This window comes from Mobula birostris, chromosome 8 (assembly GCF_030028105.1).
Source record: "Mobula birostris isolate sMobBir1 chromosome 8, sMobBir1.hap1, whole genome shotgun sequence".
In the NCBI taxonomy this organism is placed as follows: domain Eukaryota; kingdom Metazoa; phylum Chordata; class Chondrichthyes; order Myliobatiformes; family Myliobatidae; genus Mobula; species Mobula birostris.
Window position 1 is genome coordinate 158048945 of NC_092377.1, and position 24584 is coordinate 158073528.

The window sequence follows — 24584 nt, forward strand, 5'->3', positions numbered from 1 at the left end:
AGGAGCAGAATTAGGCCTCTCAGCCCATTGAGTCTTGGCCAATTGTTTTTGCTCTCAGTCCTATTCTCCTGCCTGCTCCCCACAACCTTCAGCACCTCCCCCTCAACCAATCAAGGCATATCAATCACTACCTTAAATACACCCAGTAACTTGGTGTCCACGGTCCTACATGGAAATGAATTCCACAGATTTGCCACCCTCTGGCTAAAGCAATTTCTTCTCATCAGAGTTCTGAAGGGATTTCCCTTTCATTCTGACGCTGTGTCCTCAGATCCAATCTCTCCTACTAATTGTCTCCAGACCTTTCAGTATTCAGTAGGTTCCAATGAGATCATCCAGCCCCCCACCCACCCCCCATCCTTCTGAACTCCATTGAGTACCGGCCCATGGACACCAAACACTCCTCAAACATTAAAGTCTTTCATTCCTGAAATCATTCTTGTGATCCTCCTCTGGAACTTCTCCAGAGCCAGCACTTTTTCTTAGATATAGGGCACAAGATTGCTCCTAATAGACCATATGTGCTCTTTCTATCAACCTTATAAACCCCACATAGTACATTCTTGCTTTTATATTCTTGTCCTCTCTAAATGAAGAATATTGCATCTGCCTTCCTTACTAACAACTCAACCTGCAAGTTGAGCCCTCAAGGTGTATGACTGAGATCAGTGACCATGCATCTTCTTTTCTTGTCATCTCCCAGTGCTCAGGCACAGGGTAAAAGTGATGCAAAAGCCTTGGTCTGATTCCAAGGGGGAGGCAGATGGCAGTAAGTCAAGGCAAATCATCATTCTTACCTCTCCAACCATTTCCACTGCAGAAATCGATCGAAGTACATGCTTCCTTGGTAATTCATGAACGGCTCTCCACTGAGGTACTGATGAGGGCCCCTAGTCCAAACGAACAAGGTAACATTTAGTTTGCTTAGAAAGCTGATCTGCATAAAATAACTAAAGATGGTTTGCTCAAAACCAAAGAGCTAGTGTGCCTTTCCAGACTGTGCACACCAATAATCCTTCACCAAGACAGGTATCGACAAGGAGCCTTCATATACAGGTCCTGCCTTTTCTCCCTGCACAACAGAGCCAAGATCTCACACCCAACATGATTCTTCCATTTCTTACTGAACTATCTCCTCAAGTACAACTACTGGATCCGTAAGGCATTAAGAGATGGGAACAAATTAGCTCAATTGGCCCAACGAGTCTGCTCCACCATTCCATCATGGCTGATTTATTACCCCTCCCAACCCCATTCTCCTGCCTTCTCCTCATAATCTTCAAGCACCCTTGTTAATCAAGAACCCATCAATCTCCTCTTTAAATATATCCAATGACTTAGCCTCCACAGACATCTGTGGCAATGAAGTCCACAGATTCACCACACTCTGGGCTAAAGAAATTCCACCTCATCTCAGTCCCAAAGGGAAGTCCTTATATTCTGAGGTGATGCCTTCTGGTCTGGGACTTCCCCACTATAGGAAACATCCTCCCCACATCCACTCTATCTAGGCCTTTCTTTCTTTTCAAACCTTTTTGTTATACAAAAAAAATAACATGAGTACATTGAAGTAACAACACGTGCAATGTCTCAAAAAAGACATTATCCTAAAGATTGAAAAAAAATTTGTGATAACAAAAAAAACCTACTAAGCAGAAAAGTGAGAAAAAAAAAGAACCCATTAGGTGTACAACCCCGGAGCCATGCGTCGTACAAAAAGCTTCTATAAATAAACATCAAACCGCCAGCAAGAAAAGAAAATATACTAAAAAATTTACAATTAGATCGTGGAAAAATTATATCTATTAGCTCAAATGATAATAACGAGCAAATGATGATAGCATTTGCTCATTTGCTTTCTAGGCCTTTCAATGTTCAATAGGATTCAATGAGACTCCCCCCACCCCCATTCCTCAGAACTCCAGTGACTACAGGCCCCAAGCCATCAAATGCTCTTTGCTCACTTGCTTTCCAAAATTTCCCTCCAATTTTGCTCACTTACCCTGACCACGCTAATCCATGATTCAAGAAGCTGGAGAACATGGAGACTACCAAACAATAATGACACAAGAGACTGGAAACCAGATCCCTCATACCTCCATCAGAAAAGTAAATCACCATTTCTTTTTCCCCATTCAATTGGAGACATTTCTTCTCTCATGGAATTGGGGACTGTTGGCAAGACCCCCATTTAATGCTCATCATCGCACTGTTCTTGAAAGGATGGCATTACATTTCCATTTTACTTCAGCCAGATCACCAACTGCATGTCACACCAACACATAATCTCAGCTGAGGTATCAATGCAGAAGGCAACTGTCACAAGTGCTACTTCTAGGATAAGATGCTAAACAAAATTTCTCAGCTGCCTGTCCAGATGGTCACAACATGGCAAGTATTTTTTTTAAAAGAAGGTTGTTCTGGAATTTTGTCCACAGTCCTTCCCTTGGACCAAGAATAAACTTAACTTTATAGTCACCTTCTGAGGCTCCCTGCATAAACTGGCTAACAAGTTATTACCCTTCAACCAAAATGCTGGAGGAACTCAGCAGCCCAGGCAGCATCTATGGAAAAGAGTAAATATTTGACATTTCGGGCCAAGACTATTTACTTTTTTCCATAGATGCTGCCTGGTCTTCTGAGCTCCTCCAGCATTTTGTGTGTGTTGCTTTGGATGTCCAGCATCTGCAGATTTTCTCCTGTTTGTGATTGCCCTTCAACCATCAGGCTCCTGAACCAGTGTGGACATCTTTTCGCACCAAAACACTGAACTAATCACTGAACACAACCCAAGGACTCACTTTCAAGGCCTCTATACCTCATGTTCTCTGTATTATTTATTTATTATTATTAGTTTATTTTTTCTATATGCACATTTTGTCTTTTGCAATTGCTTGCTTGCTGGTCTTTGTGAAGAGTTCTGCATTGACTCCATTGTACTTTGGGGTTCTACTGTGAATGTTTGCAAGAAAGTGAATCTCCAGTAGTGTTTGGTGACATATATGTACTTTGACAATAAATTTACTTTGAAATACTGAACTTTAAGTCCAAAACAAAAAAAATAGAATTAGTGGGCGCATGGCTCATGTACATAGTTCACCAGGGGGTGAGGCCCTGGGATAACGTGAGAGGGTTTCGGGCTCTATTTAAAAGCAGGACTGTTTGGTGCCTGTTATAACTAATAAGCACAAACAAAAGTGGAAATCCTTCAGAATTCAGTGGAACTGGGGCACTTGCTTGGCTGTTGATTTCCGATTCTGGTTTTTGTGAATACTGCAAAGCAAAATCTGTTAATGTTTTGGATTGAACTGGTGATATAATATACCACAAACATACGCACAGTTGCATGCACGCACATGCAGTCATGCAGGTCCAATTTGCATACACACTCAGTGACCACTTCATTAGGTACATCCGTACACCTGCTCGTTAATACAAATATCTCATCAGCCAATCATGTGGCAGCAGCTCAATGTGTAAAAGCATGCAGACATGGTCAAGAGGTTCAGTTGTTCAAACCAAACATCAGAATTGGGAAGAAATGTGATCTAAGTGACTTTGACATGGTGCCAGATGGGGTGATTTGAGTATCTTTGAAACTGCTGATTTGCTAGGATTTCCATTCACAAGTCTCCAGAGTTTATAGAGAATGGTGCAAAAAAAACAACCTTGTTACTGAGAGGAGAATGGTCAGGCTGGTTCAAGCTGACGGGAAGGCGACAGTAACTCAAATAACCACGCCTTACAACAGTGGTGTGCAGAAGGGCATCTCTGAAAGCACAGCACTTTGAAGCTTGAAAGTGGATGAGCTACAGAAGCAGAAGACCGAGGACATAGACTCAGAGGCCATTTTATTATGTGCATATTTGTGTGTAGGCAAACCCTCAGATACATCCCCCACCACACATATACCTGTTCATGCAGACTTGAACTCACATACTTGTTTGAGTGCAGGCGTGCGCGCGCACACACACAGCACCAGCCTGGTGTGAGAAACAAGTAATTGGACATAGTGCTTCACAGATGTCCCTGAACAAATTCTAGCGATATGTTAAGGTTATGAGGAAGTCTTGTTTCTGAGCAATAGAAGAGACAGGTTACAGTGCATCTTCCCCATATATGGTGAAGAATGAGCTCACTAGACAGACTAGAACGAGTTCCCTCATCTTGGAGGCATTGCTTTAAGAATCCAGCTCAAACCTGGAGGACAGAAGTCTTTTTACTCCAACAGCCAAAGTGTGGGAGTTTCCATCAGCATCTAGAACTGACTTAGAAAAATCTAGCACTACCTCGGACTATCTCTCTCTCTCACACACACACGCACAAAACTTTCACTGAATTTCAAAAGTTCAAAAAAAAAGTTCACAAGTAAATTTAATAACTAAGTGCATATACGTCACCATATGCGACCCTGAGATTAATTTTTCTTGTTGGCATTATCAATAAATCTATAGAATAATAATCATAACAGAATCGATATAGGACCATCCAGCTTGGGTGTGTTCACTTGGCATTTAAATTACATACAAGACCATAAGATATAGGAGCAGGATTAGGCCATTTGGCCCATCGAGTCTGCTCCGCCATTTCATCATGGCTGATCCCTCAGGCCCAATCTCCTTCCTTCATGCCCTGACTAATCAAGAATCCATCAACTTCTGCCTTAAATACACCCAATGACTTGGCCTCCACATCTACCTGTGGTAATGAATTTATGTTCGTTTTAATTTATGCTCATTCAAGTTTCTGTTGACTTCTGTTTGCAACAGAGTGCTGCAGCTACAAAGAGCTAATTTTCATGGCATTTATACCTTAAGACAATAAACTTGAACTTAAATTTGAATCTGCAGTAGACTGGTGTGAAACCATAATTTGTACTTAGACACCTCAGGGATTGTGGCAGAGGGTGTGCCTTCATAATTGTATTGGGGAATTCTCCCCAATTCTTTAAAGTTTTGCCATAGATCTTAAATATGCACTGGTCAGGGCAGGCAACGCCTTGATTTATCGTCTTGTTCAGAAGATGGCATCACAAACAGCATGGATTTCCGACGGGAATGCTACGGATTACCAGCTTGCGTTACGTGCTCAAGAGGATGGACTGGGACTGGAATTCATAATCAGAATAATGAGTTATGGCAAACGGGTTTCTAATCTCAGTCCAACACACAACGGCGGCACAGATTTTCGGGCCCACAACTCTGGCACTGTGTGGAGTTCGCATATTCAACCTTTACCGCTTGTGTTTCCTCTGACATCCCACAGGGTTTGTGGATTAGTGGCCGCAATAAATTCTCCCTAATGTGTGATAGTGTGTGGGAACAGTCATTGTGAACACAAGGAGAATAAAACAAGATTCATGGAAGTGGTTCTTCTATGGCAAGGGTTCCCAACCTGGGCTCCACGGACCCCTTGCACAACGCTTTACAGCACAAGTGACCCAGGTTCAATTCCCGCCGCTGTCCGTAAGGAGTCTGTATGTTCTCCCCCTGACTGTGTGGGTTTCCTCCCACAGTCCAAAGACATACCGGTTAGTAGGTTAATTGGTCATTGTAGATTGTCCTGTGATCAGGCTAGGGTTGAATTGGGGATTGTTGGGTAGTGAGGCTCCTCCGGCTGGAAGGGCCAATTCTGTGGTGTTTCTCAATAAATGAACCAATTCCATGAATCTGGCTATCTTATTGGCTCAGTGTTAACAGTGGAATTTCTGTCATCTCTAGTCAGGTCTGAGAACACCACTAACTACTTTTTGTCTGCTCATCTCTTTGTTCTTGAAACACTCAAATAAACGGCTGTAAGAAGCAAGTTTGATTTCCGAGGAACTATCGGATCACAAAAGCATCAGGTTCTAACTCTCCCAGTGAACTCGCATTCCAGACTGACCAGGGGACCTGCGTTTTAGTGGTAATTCAAGGATGCGTTTGTGATACAACATCAGCACAGTATTGCAAACAGTGAAATAGAACATAGAACAGACCATTCGGCTCACAATGTTGTGCCGACACAGCTGAAAGGCAAATCCAAAACACCCTAAACACTAATCCCTCCTACCTACACAATGTCCACATCCTTCTATCTTTTTTAAATCTATGTGCCTATCCAAATGTCTCTTAAAAAACCTAATTTATTTGCCCCTACCACCATACCAGGCATCCACCACTCTGACTAAGAAACTTACCCCTCACACCCCCTTTGAACCTACCCCTAGATGCCATCTCAGAATGAATGCTCAAAATACTGAGGTCCAGGGGAGCATGCTTTGAGGCATTTGAATACTCGTAGAAGCTCTGTTATAACTTCCACAAAGTTTGCTCCATTGCAGATGTTGATAAGAGTGTACGGTCTAGAAAGTACTTACGTTAAGCATTCGCTGAAGATCTCTTTACACGGGCCCTTTTCGAGGTTTTCGATGCACTGCTGGATGCAGGACTTGCTAATTTCGGGCATGTATTCCGGAGACTGCGAGGAATGAAAAAGGTAAGTGGTTTAAGAGCAAAATCAGCTGTGTCAACACAGGACAAGGTATCCTACACAGGGGTCAGCTAGACAAAGTAAAACTCTTCAACATTGTCTCAGTGTAAACCCAGCAGCCATTGGAAATGGAAAATGCTGGTTTGGATTCAGAGAGGGGATTTTTCACCTCCTGTACATCAAAGATCAACTTTATTCACTATATACTCAGTGACTACAGTATTAGGTACACCTGTATACCTGTTTGTAAATGCAAATATCTAATCAGCCAATCATGTGGCAGCAACTCCATGCACAAAAGCACACAGGCATGGTCAAGAGGTTCAGTTGTTGCTCAGACCAAACATCATAATGGGGAGCAATGTGATCTAAATGACTAATAAAATGTCCTGATGAAGGGTTCCGGCCCGAAACGCCGACTCATCGTTTCCACAGATGCTGCCCGACCTGCTGAGTTCCTCCAGTGTGTTGTGAGTGTGGCTACTGAGTGTCTGATGAATAAAGTTGATCTTTGACGTGCAGAAGGTGAAAAACTCCCCCTCTGAATCCAAACTAGCATTGCCCATTTCCAGTGGCTAGTGGGCAATGTTGAGGAGTTTTGCCTGGTCTAGCAGAGTAAGTAAAATTTATTAGGAATTTGCTGTGGAATGTCACATGCAACAAAAAATGACAACATTCAACAATTACTTGGAATAAAGAATTAGATAAAAATAAAGTTATAAGTACATCTATGGAATTAAATGTGCATAAGTACATAAATATGCATGTATTTACAATGTAAATAGCATTTTAAAAAGATGAGCAACTGGCTAACAATAAGAAAGAAATTCCCCAGAACGTTAAACAAATTATCTTGTTTAATTTTTCCTTTCCAGAGATATGAATGTTTACATAACACCACTCAGGATCTACCAAAGTGCTTCAAGGTCATGCTCTTTGAATAATACTACCTCAGGCAGCCAATTTACAGTGAGTTCCTAGAAGCAGCAATGAGATAAATGTCCGGTAAATCTGTTATGCATGATCTTGACTTTGGAAAGAACAGACCATGATAAGGAAGGATTGTCCCTTCATTTCAGAGAATGAGATGGAATATTTTACATCCTTCTGAGTGGGCAGATATCTATGTCTCACGTCATTAACGGGACAGGTACCTGCCCACATATTAACATGCAAAAATCAGCAGAAGCATAGATAGAGTAGAGGGCAATAAATTCTTCTTCGAGGATCGAGGCACTTTTATCACTAAACTATGCAGTATACACCTCTGAGATTCGTCTTCTCCAGAAAGCCACGAAACAAAGAAAACCATGGAAGTGGAAAGAAAAACATCAACCCCTCCCCCATGCACAAAAAAACATGCAGATGGCACCAAGAATGTCAAACTCCAACACCCCCTCATGTAAATGGCAACAAGAACATCAAACACCAACACCCCCCCCCCCACCCCCATGCAAATGGCAACAAGTACATCAAACCCCCTGAGACCAGGCGGCATAGGTTTGAGTTGAGGAGTAAGAGGTATAGAGGGGAACTGAGAAGGAATATTGTCACCCAGAGGGTTGTTCAGATTTGGAGTGTGAGACTAGGTGCACTCATAACACTTGAGAAGAATCTGAGCAGCATTCGAATTGCCAAAGCGAGTGGGCTGGTAGATAGAATCTGTAATAAACAGGTAGAATCTGAATCAGATTTAATCTCATTGGCATATATCGTATGCCAAGCAAATGAGTGAAAGTGAAAAGAGATTTAAAGATTAGCTTTGTCACATGTACAGTGAAACTTCGAAACACACAGTGAAATGCATTGTTTGAGTCAACAACCAACACCGCCTGAGGATGTACTGGGGGCAGCCCGCAAAAATGTCGCCACGTTTCCGCACCCGTACAACTCACTAATCCCAACCCGCACGCCTTTTTGGAATGTGAAAGGAAAGCCACGCTGTCACGAGGAGAACGTACGAACTCCTTACAGAGGGCAGCAAGAATCAAACCTCGATCACTGATTGCTGATGCTGTGAAGCGTTACACTAACTGCTACACTACGCTGAGTCGTTGAAGGTGAAGCCATCCAGGCAGCTGGAGAATATTCTGATCCTCATGACATGCTGGTTGGTGATGGATTAGTTAAGGTATAAGGAGGTGATCCTCACTGCAAGATACTGAACCTCTGACCTACCCTAGTACGTGGGTCAGAGGAGCTTCTGAACAAATCACACTGGGGGACTTGAATGTCAAAGGTAAGTGGTTCGAACCTTCTTGCTGGAGATGGCGATTGCCTGGTACTAATGTCACTAATGTTAACTACCACTTATCAACACGCCTGAATGCAATCAAAGTGCAGTGTTTAATCTCTGCTCTTCCACACTCCCCAACCAGTGGAAGTAGTTTCTCCGAGGAAGCTGGGCAGCAGATGGACACGGTAATTTAAACGCCGGGCCGGATGGACCGAAAAGGCAGGGTGCCGGGACCAGAGGCAAGGGTTGAGCCGGTTCTGCTCTGCGACATCTTACTCCGCTCTCCTCGGTGCCGAGGCTGTGTCGTACCCCGCTGCTCGGGGCTACGTGTCTGCAATTTGCCTCTGCGTGATGGACTGAGACTATGGGCCTGCTCCAGCTCCAGCTTCGGGTTAATGGACTCAGTTTCATTCCGTGTGCTGATGCTTGCTTTATTGTTTGCATGATTTGCTTTGATTTGTTTTCTCTCTGTGCATTGGGTGTTGGACATTTTTTTAAAATTGCATTATTTTGGGTTTCATGTCTTGTGACTGCCTGTAAGCAAATCTCAATGTTGTATAATTTATACATTCTTTGATAATAAAATGTACCTTTGAACTTAATTAAAACTTTACAACTCTGTTGAACTGTCGGGCAACTAAAAAGTCCACTTAATTTCTCTATCTATTCATATTGCCTGATTTTCCTTTGTATTTCTGGATTCCACTTTTACGTGAGGTAAACCATTCCGGCCATGCTCTCTTCTTGCTGTTGACACTGAGAAGGAGTTACAGAAGCCTTCGGTCCAACTCCACCAAGTTCAGAAACTGTTGCTACCCTTCAGCCATCAGGCTCCTGAACCAGTGAGGATAACTTCACTCACCTCAACTCTGAACTGATTCCACAACCTACGCACGCACTCACTGTCAAGGACTCTACAGCTCACGTTCTCAGTATTATTCACTTACTATCATTGTTATTATTCGTTTGTCTTCTTTTGCACATTGGCTGTTTCAGAGTTTTGGTTTGTGTGTAGCTGTTAATTGACTCTATTGTATTTCATTGTCCTACTTTGAATGCCTGCAAGAAAATGAATCTCAGAACAGTAAAGGCATCCGTTAGTCTTGCGAGACTAGGGATCTGCGCCTGGAAAGTCTTCACTCTCCAGGGTGCAGGCCTGGGCAAGGTTGTATGGAAGACCAGCAGTTGCCCATGCTGCAAGTCTCCCCTCTCCACGACACCAATGTTGTCCAAGGGAAGGGCATTAGGACCCATGCAGCTTGGCACCGGTGTCGTCGCAGAGCAATGTGTGATTAAGTGCCTTGCTCAAAGACACAACACATTCCCTCGGCTGGGGGTCGAACTCACGACCTTCAGGTTGCTGCTCCAATGCCTTAACCACTTGGGCACGTGACTACACCTCAGAACAGTATATGGTGACATATACGTACTTTGATGGTAAGTGTACTTTGAGGTATAGAGGGTGGGGCTTGCATAGATATGGGCTGGACACAGGGAATTGGGACTAACTAGGTGGACGACTTGGTTGCCGTGGACCGATTAGGCCTCAGGGCCTGACTCTGTGCTGTATTGTTCTTAGAGTCTAATTGATGCTATCTGACAGCATAGTAGTGTAGCGCTTAGTACTATAACAGGGCCAACGACCTGGGTTCAGTTCCGCTGTTGTAAGGGATCTGTACGCGCACCCCATGATCGCGTGGGTTTCCTCCAGGTGCTCTGGTTTCTTCCCACATTCCAAAGGTGTACGGGTTAGTAGGCTAATTGATCATTTGGGTGTAATTGGGCCACACAGGCATGCTGGGCCAGAGGCCATGTTGCCTTGCTGTATTTCTAAATAAACAACAAAATAACTAAGCTTCACCCAGAAACCTCAGCGAGGGGAGTTGGGAACAAATGAATATTTGCAGCTATAACCGTGCTGAATAAGCTCTATAATGTGCTGAAGTACCCCTCATTAACCATGTTGGGAGAGTCTGAGGCTAATTCTAACCTAGGCCTGTCCTTCACTGAAACAAAACGATGTCCCTTTAATGACCAGGAGGAAATCAGTTCATACAAGTCAACAGCATTTAATATTTCAGGAGGGATCAGCAATTCACTGCCACTCAGGAAGGAAAATGTCACCGTTCTTCATTTCCCTCAGCATTTATTTTCGTTGACTCAGCCTTGGATGATGAACTCGGAACACATGTCAAGGCATCAGGGACCCACAGGAAGTTCGGAATGGCTGGGGGCAGAATGAAAAGAAACTTTGAGGAAAAGGACACAAGAGGTACTGCAAATGCTGGAAATCTAAGGAATACTTATGACCGGAGAGACTTTGAGATCCAGGTCAACAGTAGCCTCAAAAGGGGCAACACAATTTGACAGTGCGGTTAAGAAAATAGATGGCATGGCCTGTCTTCAAAGATTGGGGCACACAGAATAAGAGTTGGGACTTTTATGTCACAAATTTACAAAATACTAGTGTAGGCTGTACCTGGAGTAATGTGTGCAATCCTGGTTGCCAGAAGGAAAATTGTGATTGCACTGGAGAGAGAGCACGGGTGGAGGGCATTCTAACTGGTTGCATCACTGTCTGGTATGGGGGGGGGGGGTCTGCACAGGATCTCGAAAAGCTGCAGAGGGTTGTAAACTCAGACAGCTTCTCCTTGCCAGCAGAGGACAGCATCAAACAGCGTGCCTCAAAAAGGTGTATCCATCATTGACGACCCCCATCTCTCACGACATGACCCCTTCGTATTACTACCATCAGATTTTCAAACAGCCAATTAACCCATGAACACTACCTCACTATTTGTGCTCTCTTCTTGCACAACTTATTTTTTAAAAATATATATTTCTTATAATTTATTGTATATTTTATGTATTGCACTGTACTGCGGTGTCAAAACAATAAATTTCACAATGCATGTCAATGACAACTGATTCGGATTCGGGAGATTCACCAGGATGCTGCCTGTATTGAAGGACTACAGAAATGGGGAGAAATTGGATAGGTTTGGTTTGTTTTCCCTGGAGCAGAGGAGGCTGAACGGTGACATGATAAAGGTAAGTAAGATTATGAGAAGTAAAGACAGGGTAGATCATTAATATTTCCTTCTCCCCCACCCCCACGTGGTCATCATCATCGTTACGTGTAGTATCGTATGATGTGGGCGATCATGGTCTTTGGACTGTGGGAGGAAACCCACACAGTCACGGGGAGGATGTACAAACTCCTTACAGACAGCAGCAGGGTTTGACCCTTCACTGGTGATTGCTGGTGCTATAGAACGATTGTACCAACCGCTATGCTTCTGTGCCACCCCGTTCCCTTTAGATCCCCTTTAAATCTCCTGCATCTCACCTTAAAACTAAGCCCTCTTTGCCTTTGATACCGCTACCATAGGGAAAGTGGCTGATGGGGTGGAGATAACCCGCCTGGCCAGCTCCCTGCACGCTTTCCATCCATGCTGGGTTAAGTCTCAAGCTGGCAACTCGGCCTCGTTATAAGACAGACAACTGCTAAGGAAATGGCAAAAAAAACTGCTGCCCGATGTGCCATAAGGCTCGAGAAAGAACAACACAAGGCCAGGTGTAGCCATGGGAACATGGTGCATATCACAGGTCCTGGTTATGTGACCACTGACGCCAGGCAGACAATCTCTGAAGAGTATTGATAATGGCTGGGGTCATCTGTCTTGTAAAGACAATGGTAATCCACTTCTGTAGAAAAATTTGTCAAGAACAATCAAGGGCAAGACTACGATCACCCACATCATACGACGTGGCACATAATGAAGATGATGATGCTACTTTTTTTTGAATATTAATTATTATTGAAAATCAACCAAAAAATACATTAATCAAGTCAACATATCAATATGTTCAATAAGAATTAAATTATCAAATAGCTGATTAACAAAGCTAAACAATATATCAATAATAATAAGAAAAAACAAAGTGTTAAAACCATATTTTTTTGAAAAAAGAAGGAAAAAAGAACTCCTACTAACTAAAACAAAAAAACCCTACTAACTACTTCTAGAAATTCACATTTCGAGCATTCAGAGGGAATTAAACAACTGCAGGATCTCTCCTTGAAAGCAAACAGCCCAATAAATAAACCCCTGCACAATACCTGTACCGTGAAGGCTTAAAGTCAAGTGCAAGATTTAATAGCCAAGTCCTTTCAATGGCACAGAATCACACCTCACTTTCATGATGACAACTCACTGTGGCTGTTACTAGTCACGAGCAACTTGACAAATTAATGTCTAACGTAACAGACACGCAATGCTGGAGGGACTCAAGCACACCAGGCAGCATCTATGGAAATGAACAAACAGTTGACATTTCAGGCCGAGACCTTTCTTCAGGACTGAGAAGGAAGTGGGAAGGTGCCAGAGTAGAAAGGTTGTTGGAGGGGAAGGAGGATAGCTGGAAGGTGAGAGGTGAAACCAGGTGGGTGGGAAAGGTCAGGGGCTGGAGAAGAAAGAATCTGATATGAGAGGAGAGTGGACAAGAGGAGAAAGGGAACGAGGAGAGATAATAGGAAGATGAGAAGTAGAAAGAGATCAGGGTGGGGAATGGTGGGGGGAGGGATGGGGAATTTGCTTACCGGAAGGAGAAATCGATACTCATGCCATCAGGTTGGAGGTTACCCAGACAGAATATAAGGCGTTGCTGTTGTTCCTCCACCCTGATGATGGCCTCATCTTGGTACAAGGAGGCCATGGACTAACACGTAGGAATGGGAACAGGAATTGTAATTAAAATGTGTGGTCACCAGGAAATCCAGCTTGCAGCGGATGGTGCAGAGGTGCCCGATGAAGTGATCCCCAATTTACAATTTGTTTTAAACTTAGATTTAATCAAGATGGTTGATTGCTTCAATCCCCATCTGTAAAGCAGCCAAACAAAAGCTCCAAGTTATCAGCAACAAACACTTGGACAGCATTTTACTTATTACTGGTAGAAACCTTCTGCAAATAAAGGTAAGATGATTGACAGCACAACAACTATCTGAATGGAGTGAAGTTAGGAAAAGGGGAAGTACGAGATCTGGGTGGCCTTGTTCATCAGTCACTGAAAGTAAGCATGCAGGTACAGCAGGCAGTGAAGAAAGCATGTTGGCTTTCATAACAAGGGGAGTTGAGTATAGGAGCAAAGAGGTTGTTCTGCAGTTGTACAAGGCCTTGGTGAGACCCCAACTGGAGTATTGCGTGCAGTTTTGGTCTCCAAGTTTGAGGAAGGATATTCTTGCTATGGAGAGGGTGCAGCATAGGTTCGCTGGATTAATTCCAGGGATGGCAGGGATGTCATATGTTGAAAGATTGGAGCGACTGGGCTTGTATACACTGGAATTTAGAAGGAAGAGAGGGGATCTGATTGAAACATATAAGATTATTAAGGGATTGGACACGCTAGAGGCAGGAAACATGTTCCCGATGTTGGGGAGTCCAGAACCAGAGGCCACAGTTTATGAATAAGGGGTAGGCCATTTAGAACGGAGTTCAGGAAAAACTTTCTCACACAGAGTGTTGTGGATCTGTAGAATGCTCTGCCTCAGAAGGCAGTGGAGGCCAATTCTCTGGATTCTTTCAAGAAAGTTAGATAGAGCTCTTAAAGATAGCAGAGTGAAGGGATATGGGGAGAAGGCAGGAAAAGGGTACTGATTGTGGATGATCAGCCATGATCACAGTGAATGGCGGCGCTGGCTCAAAGGGCCGAATGGCCCACTCCTGCACATATTGTCTATTGTTATAAAGAAATGGCTGCCTTCAGCTATCCCGTGTACAACAACAGCACAGACTTCCTGCTCCCTCGTTGCTTGGCCCTTCAGAGTCAGATTTAATATCACTGCCATATGTCGTGAAATGTGTTACCTTGCAACAGCCTTATAATGCAATTCATAATAATACAGGAAAAAACTGAATTACTCAAAATATATATATAAAATAGTTAAATAAGTTGTGCAAAAAATGACATAGAAGATGTGTGGTAGTGTTGGTGGATTCAATATTCATTCAGAAATCCGATGGCAGAGGGGAAGAAGTTGTTCCTGAATCATTGTGCCTTCAGGCTCCCGTACCTCAGTCCTGAAGGTAGCACTGAGATCAAGGCATGCCCTGGGTAAGGTGGGGGCGGGGGGGGGGGGGTCCTTAATGATGGATGCCAACTTTTTTGAGGCATCGTTCCTTGAAGATGTCCTGGATACTATGGAGGATAGTGTCCATGATGGAGCAAACTAGTTAATGAGGGAAAATTCACTGGGGCTATTTTGTTTTAGAATGAAATCCCACCAGTTCTAGATGCCAGGGGAGTTTCGGGGGGGGGGGGAGAATGCAACAGAGAGTTATACTGGATATGCTGCAATCTGTAACATTGAAACAGTTGGTCTCCCCCCTCGCTATGGCAGGAGTGATATCTCTCAGAGAGAGAGAGCCTGTCCGAGATGTAGAAGTGTTGGGATGGACAGTAGTTTTTGATGGAGTAGTTTTTTGAGGTCTCTGGGGGCTTGCTATTGTGGCATGGTGGGTGGTGGGTGGTGGGGTTGATGGTTTTGCTGGAGCAAGTGAGGGGAGGGGAGGGTTGATGATTTTGCTGCTGCTTGTGTGTGGGGGGAGGGGAATTCGGGGGTTCTAACATTGTTCTGTCATTCATTCTTCGAGTTTATTTTTTCTGTTTCATGGATGTCTGTGAAGAGTAAGGATTTCAGGTTGTATACTGTATACATTCTCTGATATTAAATTGAACCATTGAACACTGAAACTTGCTCAGATTCCTGTGTGGGACACTTGTGAAGGAATTAGCTTCAGATGGAACTACCCTCCACACGATCCTTACCTCCTCAGTAAGAAATCTCCGAATGACCTCATCGGCCTTCTCCTTCCTCTTCTCATCCGGTGTCACTTCATAATCTGCCTGGAGACAAAAGCGTGTTGAGCAGTTACAACTTGAGGATTGACAGCTGACATTCAACCATTAAACCATGGCTGATTCCTTTAACCCCATAACCCTTAACCCTTCTCAGCAAACAAGATCCCATCACTGCCTTAAGTACGAGGATTCGACCTCCATTGCCCTCGATGACGATGAATTCCACAGATGGATACCAGTAGGCTGAAGAAATTCCTTCTCATCTCAGTTTAAAAGTGATATTCCTTTACTTTGAGGCTGTGCCCTCAGATTGAAGACTCTCCTACTTGGGGGTGGCATAGTGGTTAGCACTATGCTTTATACTGCCAGTGACCCAGTAAATTGTCCCGTGATTGGGCTAGGATTAAATCGGGGGATCGCTGGACGGTATGGCTCAAAAGCCCGGAGAGGCCTATTCCACACTGTATGTCAAAAAATAAATAATGCAAACATATTCCCTATGTCCACCTTGTCCGGATCTTTCAGCATCCAGCAAGTCTCAATACAATTCCCCTTCCCATTCATCCTTCTGAATTCCAAAGAGTACAGGCACAGCGACATGAAGCATCCCTTGTATGTTAAGTCTTTCATTCCCAGGAACCTCCTTTGAACCCTTTCAAGGGACAGCACATCGTTCCTTTGATACGGATCCCGAAATTGCACACAAAATTCCAAATGTAGTCTGACCAAAGCCTTATCATTCTTGCTTTTATACTTTATTCTTGTTGAAATGAGTTCTGACATTGCATTTGCTTCTTTTACTACAGGTTCGACCTGCATGTTAACCTTGAAGGAATTCTGAACGAGGACTCCCGAGTCCCTTTGCACCTCCGATTTCTGAATTCTCCCCCTTTCACTGTAGGAAGTAGGCTATATTTTTTTAATCTTCCTACTGAGATACATAACTGAATAGTTCCTTATGGTGCTGTACTCAATGTGCCACTTCTTTGCCTACCCCCCACAATCTGTCCAAGTCCTTATGCAGTCTCACCACCTTCACAACACTACCTGTCGCTCCACCTGTCTTTGTATCATCTGCAAATGTGGCCACAATGTCTTCATCCAGATTACTAATGTACGACTGAAATGCTGCTGTGCTAACACTGCCCTCTATGGAACTCCACCAGTCATCAACAGCCATTCTGAAAAGGACCCCTTTATCTCCACTCCCTGACCTCTGCTACGCTTCTGCCTTGCTAGTGGATTGCCTCTAACATAGAGTCATACAGATATTCAGTACAGAAACAGCCCATCTGGTCCAATGCCGACCAAGGTGCCTATCCAAGCCAGACACACAAAGTGTTGGAGGAACTCAGTAGGTCAGGCAGCACGTATGGAAAGGTATAAACTGTCAACGTTTTGGGCCGAGACTCTTCTTCAGGGCGGAGAGGGAAGGGCGAAGATGCCTCAACTAAAAGGTGTGAGGGGCAGGGGAAAGAGGCTAGCTGGAAGGTGGCAGGTGGATGGGAAAAGTCAAGGGCTGGAGAAGAGAGAGTCTGATAGGAGAGGACAGTAGACCATAGGAAAAACGGAAGGAATGGTGCTCAGGGGGAAGTAATAGGCAGCTGAGAAGAAGTAAAAGGTCAGAGTGGGGAACAGAGGAAATGGGGGGAGGGGAAGGAGAAATCAATATTCATGCCCTCAGGCTGGAAGCTACCTAGACGGAATATAAGGTGTTGCTCCTCCACCCTGAGGGTGGCCCCATCTTGGTACAAGAGGCGGCCATGGATTGACACATCGGAATGGGAATGGGAATCGGAATTAAAATGCTCAGCCACCGAGGAGTCCCACGCGGCAGATGATGCGGAGATGCTCGATGAAGCACTCCCCCAATTTACTTCGGGTCTCACCAATGTAGAGGAGGCTGCATCAAAGCTATTCCCAACTGTCTGCACCTGGCCCACATCTGTTGAAACCTTTCTAATCTATGCAGTTATCCGTGTCTTTGAAATGCTTTTACTGCACCCACCTTAACCACACCCCCGGCAGCCCGTGCCACACACCCATCATCCTCAGGGTGAAGAAGATGCCCACCTCAGGTTTCTACCAAATCTCTCTCCTCCCACCCCAAACCTATGCCTCCAGTTGCTGGTTCCTCAAACACTGTGCATCCATCTTATCTATGCTCCTTATGATGTTATAAACACAAGAGATGCTGCAGATGCTGGAAATGTTGAGCTACACAAAACAGCCTGGGCTCACGCCTCGTTTAGCAGCCTTGTGTGCAGCAACTTATCAAAAGGTAGAAAAGTAAGGCAAAAATCCTCCTTGCCTTGTCTGGCAATCTTTAGTGCTTATCTGCTTTTCACAAGGTTGAGTTGCTTAACCCAGCGCAGATGGAAAGCATGCAAGAAGCTAGCTGGATTCGAACCTGGAACCTCTTCTTCTGAGGTCCAGTGCAGATACCACTGCACCACCGGCAGAGACCACTTTACCGAAGGCTTTCTCAAGACCTTTCATTACGACAGACAAATCAGGGTCTCAGCCTGAAGCGCCGATTGTTTATTCTTCTCCATAGGTGCTGCCTGACCTGCTGAGTTCCTCCAGCATTTTGTGTGTGTGTTGCCCTAGACCAGGGGTTCTCAACTTGTTTTATGCTATGGACCTATACCATTAAGCAAGGGGTCCGTGGACCACTGCTTAGCAAGCCCCCTGCTCTGGATTCTTAGCACCTGCAGAGCCTCCTGTGCTTATGAGAGGATGCTGTCCTGTTAAAGGTGTCGTCTTTTACAAAGACAGCAGTTTCACTGTTCAGTGTTGTCAATAGTCTATATTTCTGCTTTTGATTAGGAAGCCCATCTGTTCAGTGCAGCCTTGTACTGGAGTGAGTCACTGTTGCTTCTCCTGAAGAAGGGCAGATTCAGCTCCAGTTATCTCCACTGGCCACCTACGTCCCAACCAACTGGCAACCCTGCTGGGTTTTGATACGGCTGTGCAGCAGTTAGTGCCATTGGCACACAACTCCAGCGACCTAGATTCCACCCTGACCTCAGGGTCTGTCTGGGCGGAGTTTGTACATTCGTTCCTCCCCCATCCCAGAGACGTGCCGACTAGTTAACGGGCTGCTGTACATTACCCCCGTTAGCAGCAGGTAGCAGTTGACTACGGATATGGTTGAGTTGATGGGCCTGCAAGAGAAATCAGGTTGCAGGGAAGTAGGGAGCTATGGGATTGTTCTGAGGGCCAGCAATGATTCAGTGTGGCCAAACGGCCTCCTCCTATGTTGTAAGGTAAAGCAAGAATATGAGAGAGACCTCAAATATAAGAGATTTCTGCATATATTGGAAATCCAGAGCAACACACACACACACACACACACACACACACACACACACACAAGCCATTGGTCAGACTGCACTTGGAATATGGTAAATGGTTTTGGATGTGCTGGCATTGGAAAGAATCCAGAGGAGGTTCACGAGAATGATCCCAGGTATGAATGGGTTAATGTATAAGAAGCAGTTGATGGTGTGGGCTTGTACTCATTGGAATTTAGAAGGATGGGTTGGGGGGGGGTGGAATTATATAATTGAAACCTCTCAAATATTGAAAGGCCTAGTTATGTGGAGAGGAGTGAGGGAGTCTAGAACCAGAGGGCATAACCTCAAAATGCAAGGACATTCCTTTTGAACAGAGATGAGGAGGAATTGCTTTGGCCAAAGGGTGGTGAATCTGTGGAACTCATTACCATGGATAGCTGAGGCCAAGTCACTGAGGTTTTTAAAGCAGAGGTTGATAAAGTTCTTGATTTTTAAGGGTGTCAAAGGTTATGGGGAGAAGGTAGGAGAATAGAATTCAGAAGGACAATAAATCAGCCATGATGGAGTGGTGGAGTAGACTCAATGGGCCAAATGGCCTAATTCTGCTCCCATGTCTTATGGTTTAAAATGCTGGAAGAACTAAGCAGGTCAGGCAGCATCTATAGAAATGAAGGAACAGTTGACATTTTGGGCCGAGACCCTTCATCACGACTGGAAAGGAAGGGGTAAGAAGCCAGAATAAGGAGGTGATGGGGGTGGGGGCGCAGAAGGAAAGGATTACAAGCTGGGTATTATAGAAAAATGTACTGTGGCAACCAGCACCGGGTTTTGAAAATCAAAGAGGCGGCTGCTGGAGGAACTTCAAAGTTAGCACTTCAATGACAGCAACATAGGAAATACTGGAACAGAAATTTGGCTGAGCAGAGGAAGTCCACAGGTATCATCTTACAATACAGCCTGAGGCAAACGCAGGAGCCAAATCTTGTGCGATAAGTGCCTCCTACACTGCGAGGGAGAGACAGGATCTTGCGGAGGGAAGCCTCGTTCCAAATTCCAGCTTCGGCGGTAAAACTCCCATCGCCTGCCATCAGTTCTGCTTCGGACGGCAGCGAGGAGATTGCCCACCACCCTGCTGTCCAAGTGCAGTGATTGATCGGTGTGTGTACAGGCATTCTGGCAGAGATTCACCCGGCAGCCCTCTCACCAAGTCAAGGACAGCAGATTGTGTGCCAGTGTACGCAGCAGCTCTCAGTAGACATGTGAACTGTTATCAACTACTTCAGATAATCAGCCGTTCTAGTCTTGTGCCTCACTTTTAATCGCAGTCAGTCTCCCTCTCTGTTCTTCGGCCAACTTCAGATTTCATTCCTCTCCACCTTTTACCAGTCTGCCCCAGCCTGCACAGCCACCCATTCTGTCACTACATTCCCCATCTCCCTGCCTCCATCCTGGCACGGGCTTCCCTTTCCGTCCTCTCCACTGCTTCCCTCTTGACCTGCAACTTTACTCCTTACATTTCATTCCAGTTCTCTGGAGAAGCTGTCAGCCTGAAACGACATCCCGATTTCTCCCTCCGTGAATGCTACCCGGTTTGCTGAGCACCTCCAGCATTTTGAAATTTTTATCACAGATTTTTGGTGTCTGCAGGGTTTTGATTCCAGCTGACTGTCTACCAGGTATGCGAAGTACAGCCATTGCATGGAGTGGCAAGACAGACATGGCAGCCGACGGGTAGTGTGGTACCACGGCGTTACGAGGAAGTTTGTTCACGGGTTTGGGAAGTGAGACAGAAAATCCTGATTACAAATAAGCACATCTACCATTTATTTACAGACAAACGGTAAAACATTCAAGCAGACATCTAAGTCAACCAAACATAGAAAAAACTATGACAGTAAACATTCAGTAACACTTCAAACTCAACAGGTACTTCATTAAGTCTCCCCAAGTTACGCAACTTCTGTATAAAACTAAACATTCAACAGGTATTCAGCCAAGTGTGAGAGTGGACCCTCCAGCATGGTTCTTCAGCAAAAGTCGCTTCTTCAGTGCGAAGGGGAGCCCCTGGAGACAAAGGAAAGCTTGCAGATCTCTCGCACGTGATATTCTTATGTCCCTGAGGCTTCTGAAACCAGACACCAGTGCCGCAGCGAGAAAGGCAACCAATGGGAAAGAGCTGTTGCATTCCTCAAATGGGCCAATCAGCAACTGACAAGGCAAACGCGGCTTTCAACCAACAGGTAAACCTACCCTTCGCGTTAAACATGGAGCCTGCAATGTGCACGTGATATTGCAGAATCTGCAACAAAGGTACATTGGTAAAGAGGTGTCACCTTTCCCCCACTTCTAGTGCTGCCCCCAGCCCTGCTTTTCTCTGCAATCTTGAAGGTTAAAGATTAGCTTTATGTGTCTCGGTACAGTAAAATGTGTCGACTGCGTCAGTGACCAATACAGACCAAGCATGTACTGGGGGCAGCCTGCAAGTGTCACATTGCTTCTGGTGCTAACATAGCATGCTTATAACTTACAACCCCTAATGTCTTTGGAATGTGGGAGGAAAACCAAAGTATTCCTTGGCCAAACACTTTAATTCCAATTCCCAATCCCATTCCGACATTCCAATCCATGGCCTCCTCTTGTGCCAAGATGAGGCCACCCTCAGCGTGGAGGAACAACGCCTTATATTCTGTCTGGGTAGCCTCCAACCCAATGGCTTGAATGTTGATTTCTCTTCTGGTAAAAAAAATAATTCCCTCTCTCTCCTCTCTTCTTCTATTCCTCAATCTGGCCTCTTACCACTTCTCACCTGCCTATCACCTCCTTCAGGTCCCCTCCTCCTTCCCTTTCTCCTATGTTCTACTCTCCTCTTATCAGATTTCTTCCTCTCCAGCCCTTTACCTTTCCACTCACCTGGCTTCACCTGTTACCTTCCAGCTTGTCTTCCTTCCTCCCCCCCCATTTTTATTTTGGCACTTTCCCCCTTCCTTTCCAGTCCTGATGAAGGGTCTCAGCCTGGAACGTCGACGGTTTATCCATTTCTGTAGACGCTACCTGACCTGCTGAGTTCCTCCAGCATTTTGTATATGTTATCCAGTGGAGTGGGCACGTGGCCAAGTGGTTAAGGCACTGGACTAGCGACCTGAAGGTCGTGAGTTCGAGCCCCAGCCGAGGGAACATGTTGTGTCCTTGTGGCACTTAATCACATATTGCTCTGTGACGACACTGGTGCCAAGCTGTATGGATCCTAATACCCTTCCCTTGGACAACATTGGTGTCGTGGAGGGGGGAGACTTGCATACAACCTGTTTCCCATACAACCTTGCCCAGGCCTGCGCCCTGGAGAGTGAAAACTTTCCAGGCGCAGATCCATGGTCTCGCAAGACTAACGGATGCCTTATCCAGTGGAAAGCCCATGCAGTCACAGGGAGAACATACAAACTCCTTACAAACAGTGGTGGGAATTGAACCCTTAATCACTGTCACGGTGAAGCGTTATGCAAATTGCTACATTACCCTGCTCACACAGTGATCTTCTGATCAACCTCAGGATTTTCCTTTTGGAAAACTACTTAGACCAACAGAGTGTGGACATATGCCCTTTGACCCAGCTTGCCCATGCTGACCTTAATGTACATCTAAGCTGAACCTATTTGCTTACATTTAGAGTCAAAGACAGAGTCTTACAACACAAAAACAGACCCTTCATCCCCACTCATCCATATTGATCGAGATCCCCATCTAAGCTGGTCTCACTTGTCTGCATTTGGTCCATATCTCGCTCTGTTAGGATTCATATCAGGAGGACTAGCATATAAAAGGAGGAATGTAATGTTGAGGCTTTATAAGGCACTGGTGAGGCGTCACTTGGAGTATTGTGAGCAGTTCTGGGCCCCTTATCGAAGAAACGATGTGCTGACATTGGAGAGGGTTCACAAAAACTATTCCTGGATAGAAAATTTCTCCTATGATGAGTTTTTGATGGCTCTGAGCCTGCACTCACTAGAATTCAGACGAATGAGGGGTGACCTCATCGAAACCTATCTAATCTAGAAAGACCTTAATAGAGTAGATGTGGAGAGGTTGTTTTCTATGGTGGGGGAGTCTAACACCAGAGGGGACACAGTCTCAGAATAGAGAGTTGTCCGTTTAGAATGGAAATGAGCAGGAATCTGTGGGATTCGCTGTCACAGGCAGCTGTGGAGGCCAAGTCACCGAGTATATTTAACGCAGAGTTTGATAGATTCTTGATTAGTCAGGGCGTGAAGGGATATGGGGAGGAGACAAGAGGTTAGGGCCAAGAAGAAAATAGATCACCCCAATGAAATAGCAGAGCAGACTCAATGGACCAAATGGCCTAATTCTGCTACTACATCTTATGGTCTAAACGTTTTCCAATCCATGTACCTGTCCAAATATCTTTCAGACGCTGTAATGGTACCCACGTCAACTCCTTCCTCTGGCAGCCCACTCCATATATGCATGACCCACTGCGACAAGAAGTGACCCCTCAGGTCCCTTCTAAATCTTTCTGGTTCACCTTAAATCCACAGCTGCTCAGAGATGTGGAGGAGGGGCACATAGCTCCCAATTACACAGGATCCACCAGTCAAAATCTTCCTTGGTGCACTCTTCGATACAGAAGTACATGCCGAGGGACGCACTGATGCCTGGTGCAGCTCTGGGGGAAAGCATTGTAATCTGGGCTCCTTCCACTACCTCACAAAAAGGGGCCGAGTCAGGCGGGGAATGGTGTACTGTTATCCCTGTGGGCCATCTAAACGGCAATGGTGCTAGGGTTTTAAAAATAGGCATCCGTTAGTCTCATGAGACCATGGATTTGCGCCTTGGAAGGTTTCCAGGACTCAGGTCTGGGCAAGGTTGTATGGGAGACCGTCAGCTGCCCATGCTGCAAGTCTCCCCTCTCCAGGCAACCGATGTTGTCCAAGGGAAGGGCACTAGGACCCATACAGCTTGGCAGCAGTGTCGTCGCAGAGCAATGTGTGATTAAGTGCCTTGCTCAAGGACACACACGCTGCCTCAGCCAAGGCTCGAACTAGCGACCTTCAAATCAGTAGACGAACGCATTAGCCATTTGGCCACGCGCCAACACTGCTAGGGTTTTAAAAATAGGTTAATATTAATGAATGCAGCAATGAGTGAAAAAGATTTTGCACCGTTTCTTTTTTGGTATATAATATTATGAAGAAAGTTTATTTTTGAAAGCGTATAAAAAAAATTTCTCCTGAACTCATGAGCCAACTTGGGGAGAAGATCTCAAAATATCCCAGTGCCTCCCTGTGTGAGACTATTTCCCTCGGAACAGAGGGAGAGATTTAGAATTTCCACAGGACTGACCGCGGCCCCCCCCCCCAACACACGATTGACCACGGATTCCACCCTTCTCCCCCACACACGACTGACTGCGGCTGCCCACACAGACACTACTCGCTGGTTTTTGTAACACGAAAGAAAGGGTGTTTAAAATGGATTTTCAGGTTGACAAACAAGCCTGTGAGTGGGAACCACGCCAACTCTAAAAGCCATAAAGTAAACCAGCTGCCTTCGAGAAATAGATAATGGGGTTTGACACAGACAGGGAATGACAGGGAATACTGCTCTGCGGTAGAGAAATCTGAATGCAGCAGTGAAGTATTATGTATAAATACTGGGAAATAACAGCAAAGACCAGGATTCTCAAAGCACTTTGCGGCTCA

The 24584-nt window shown here is 45.0% G+C and overlaps 1 protein-coding gene across 2 annotated transcripts in view; it reads right to left on the bottom strand.

Annotated features, from left to right (window-relative positions):
- The window catches only part of LOC140201860 (G protein-coupled receptor kinase 5-like), a 212266-nt gene that overhangs the window by 48589 nt on the left and 139093 nt on the right, over nucleotides 1–24584 (bottom strand). The window contains exons 4-6 of one of the 2 annotated variants that reach the window (XM_072266597.1): nucleotides 15539–15616; nucleotides 6359–6459; nucleotides 798–890 (exon numbers count right to left, since the gene is read on the bottom strand). In XM_072266597.1, coding sequence (XP_072122698.1) covers nucleotides 798–890; nucleotides 6359–6459; nucleotides 15539–15616 — 272 coding nt within the window. Of the gene's footprint in view, nucleotides 1–797; nucleotides 891–6358; nucleotides 6460–10831; nucleotides 10852–15538; nucleotides 15617–24584 lie in introns of those variants that run through there. The other variant, XM_072266598.1, reaches the window with a different exon arrangement.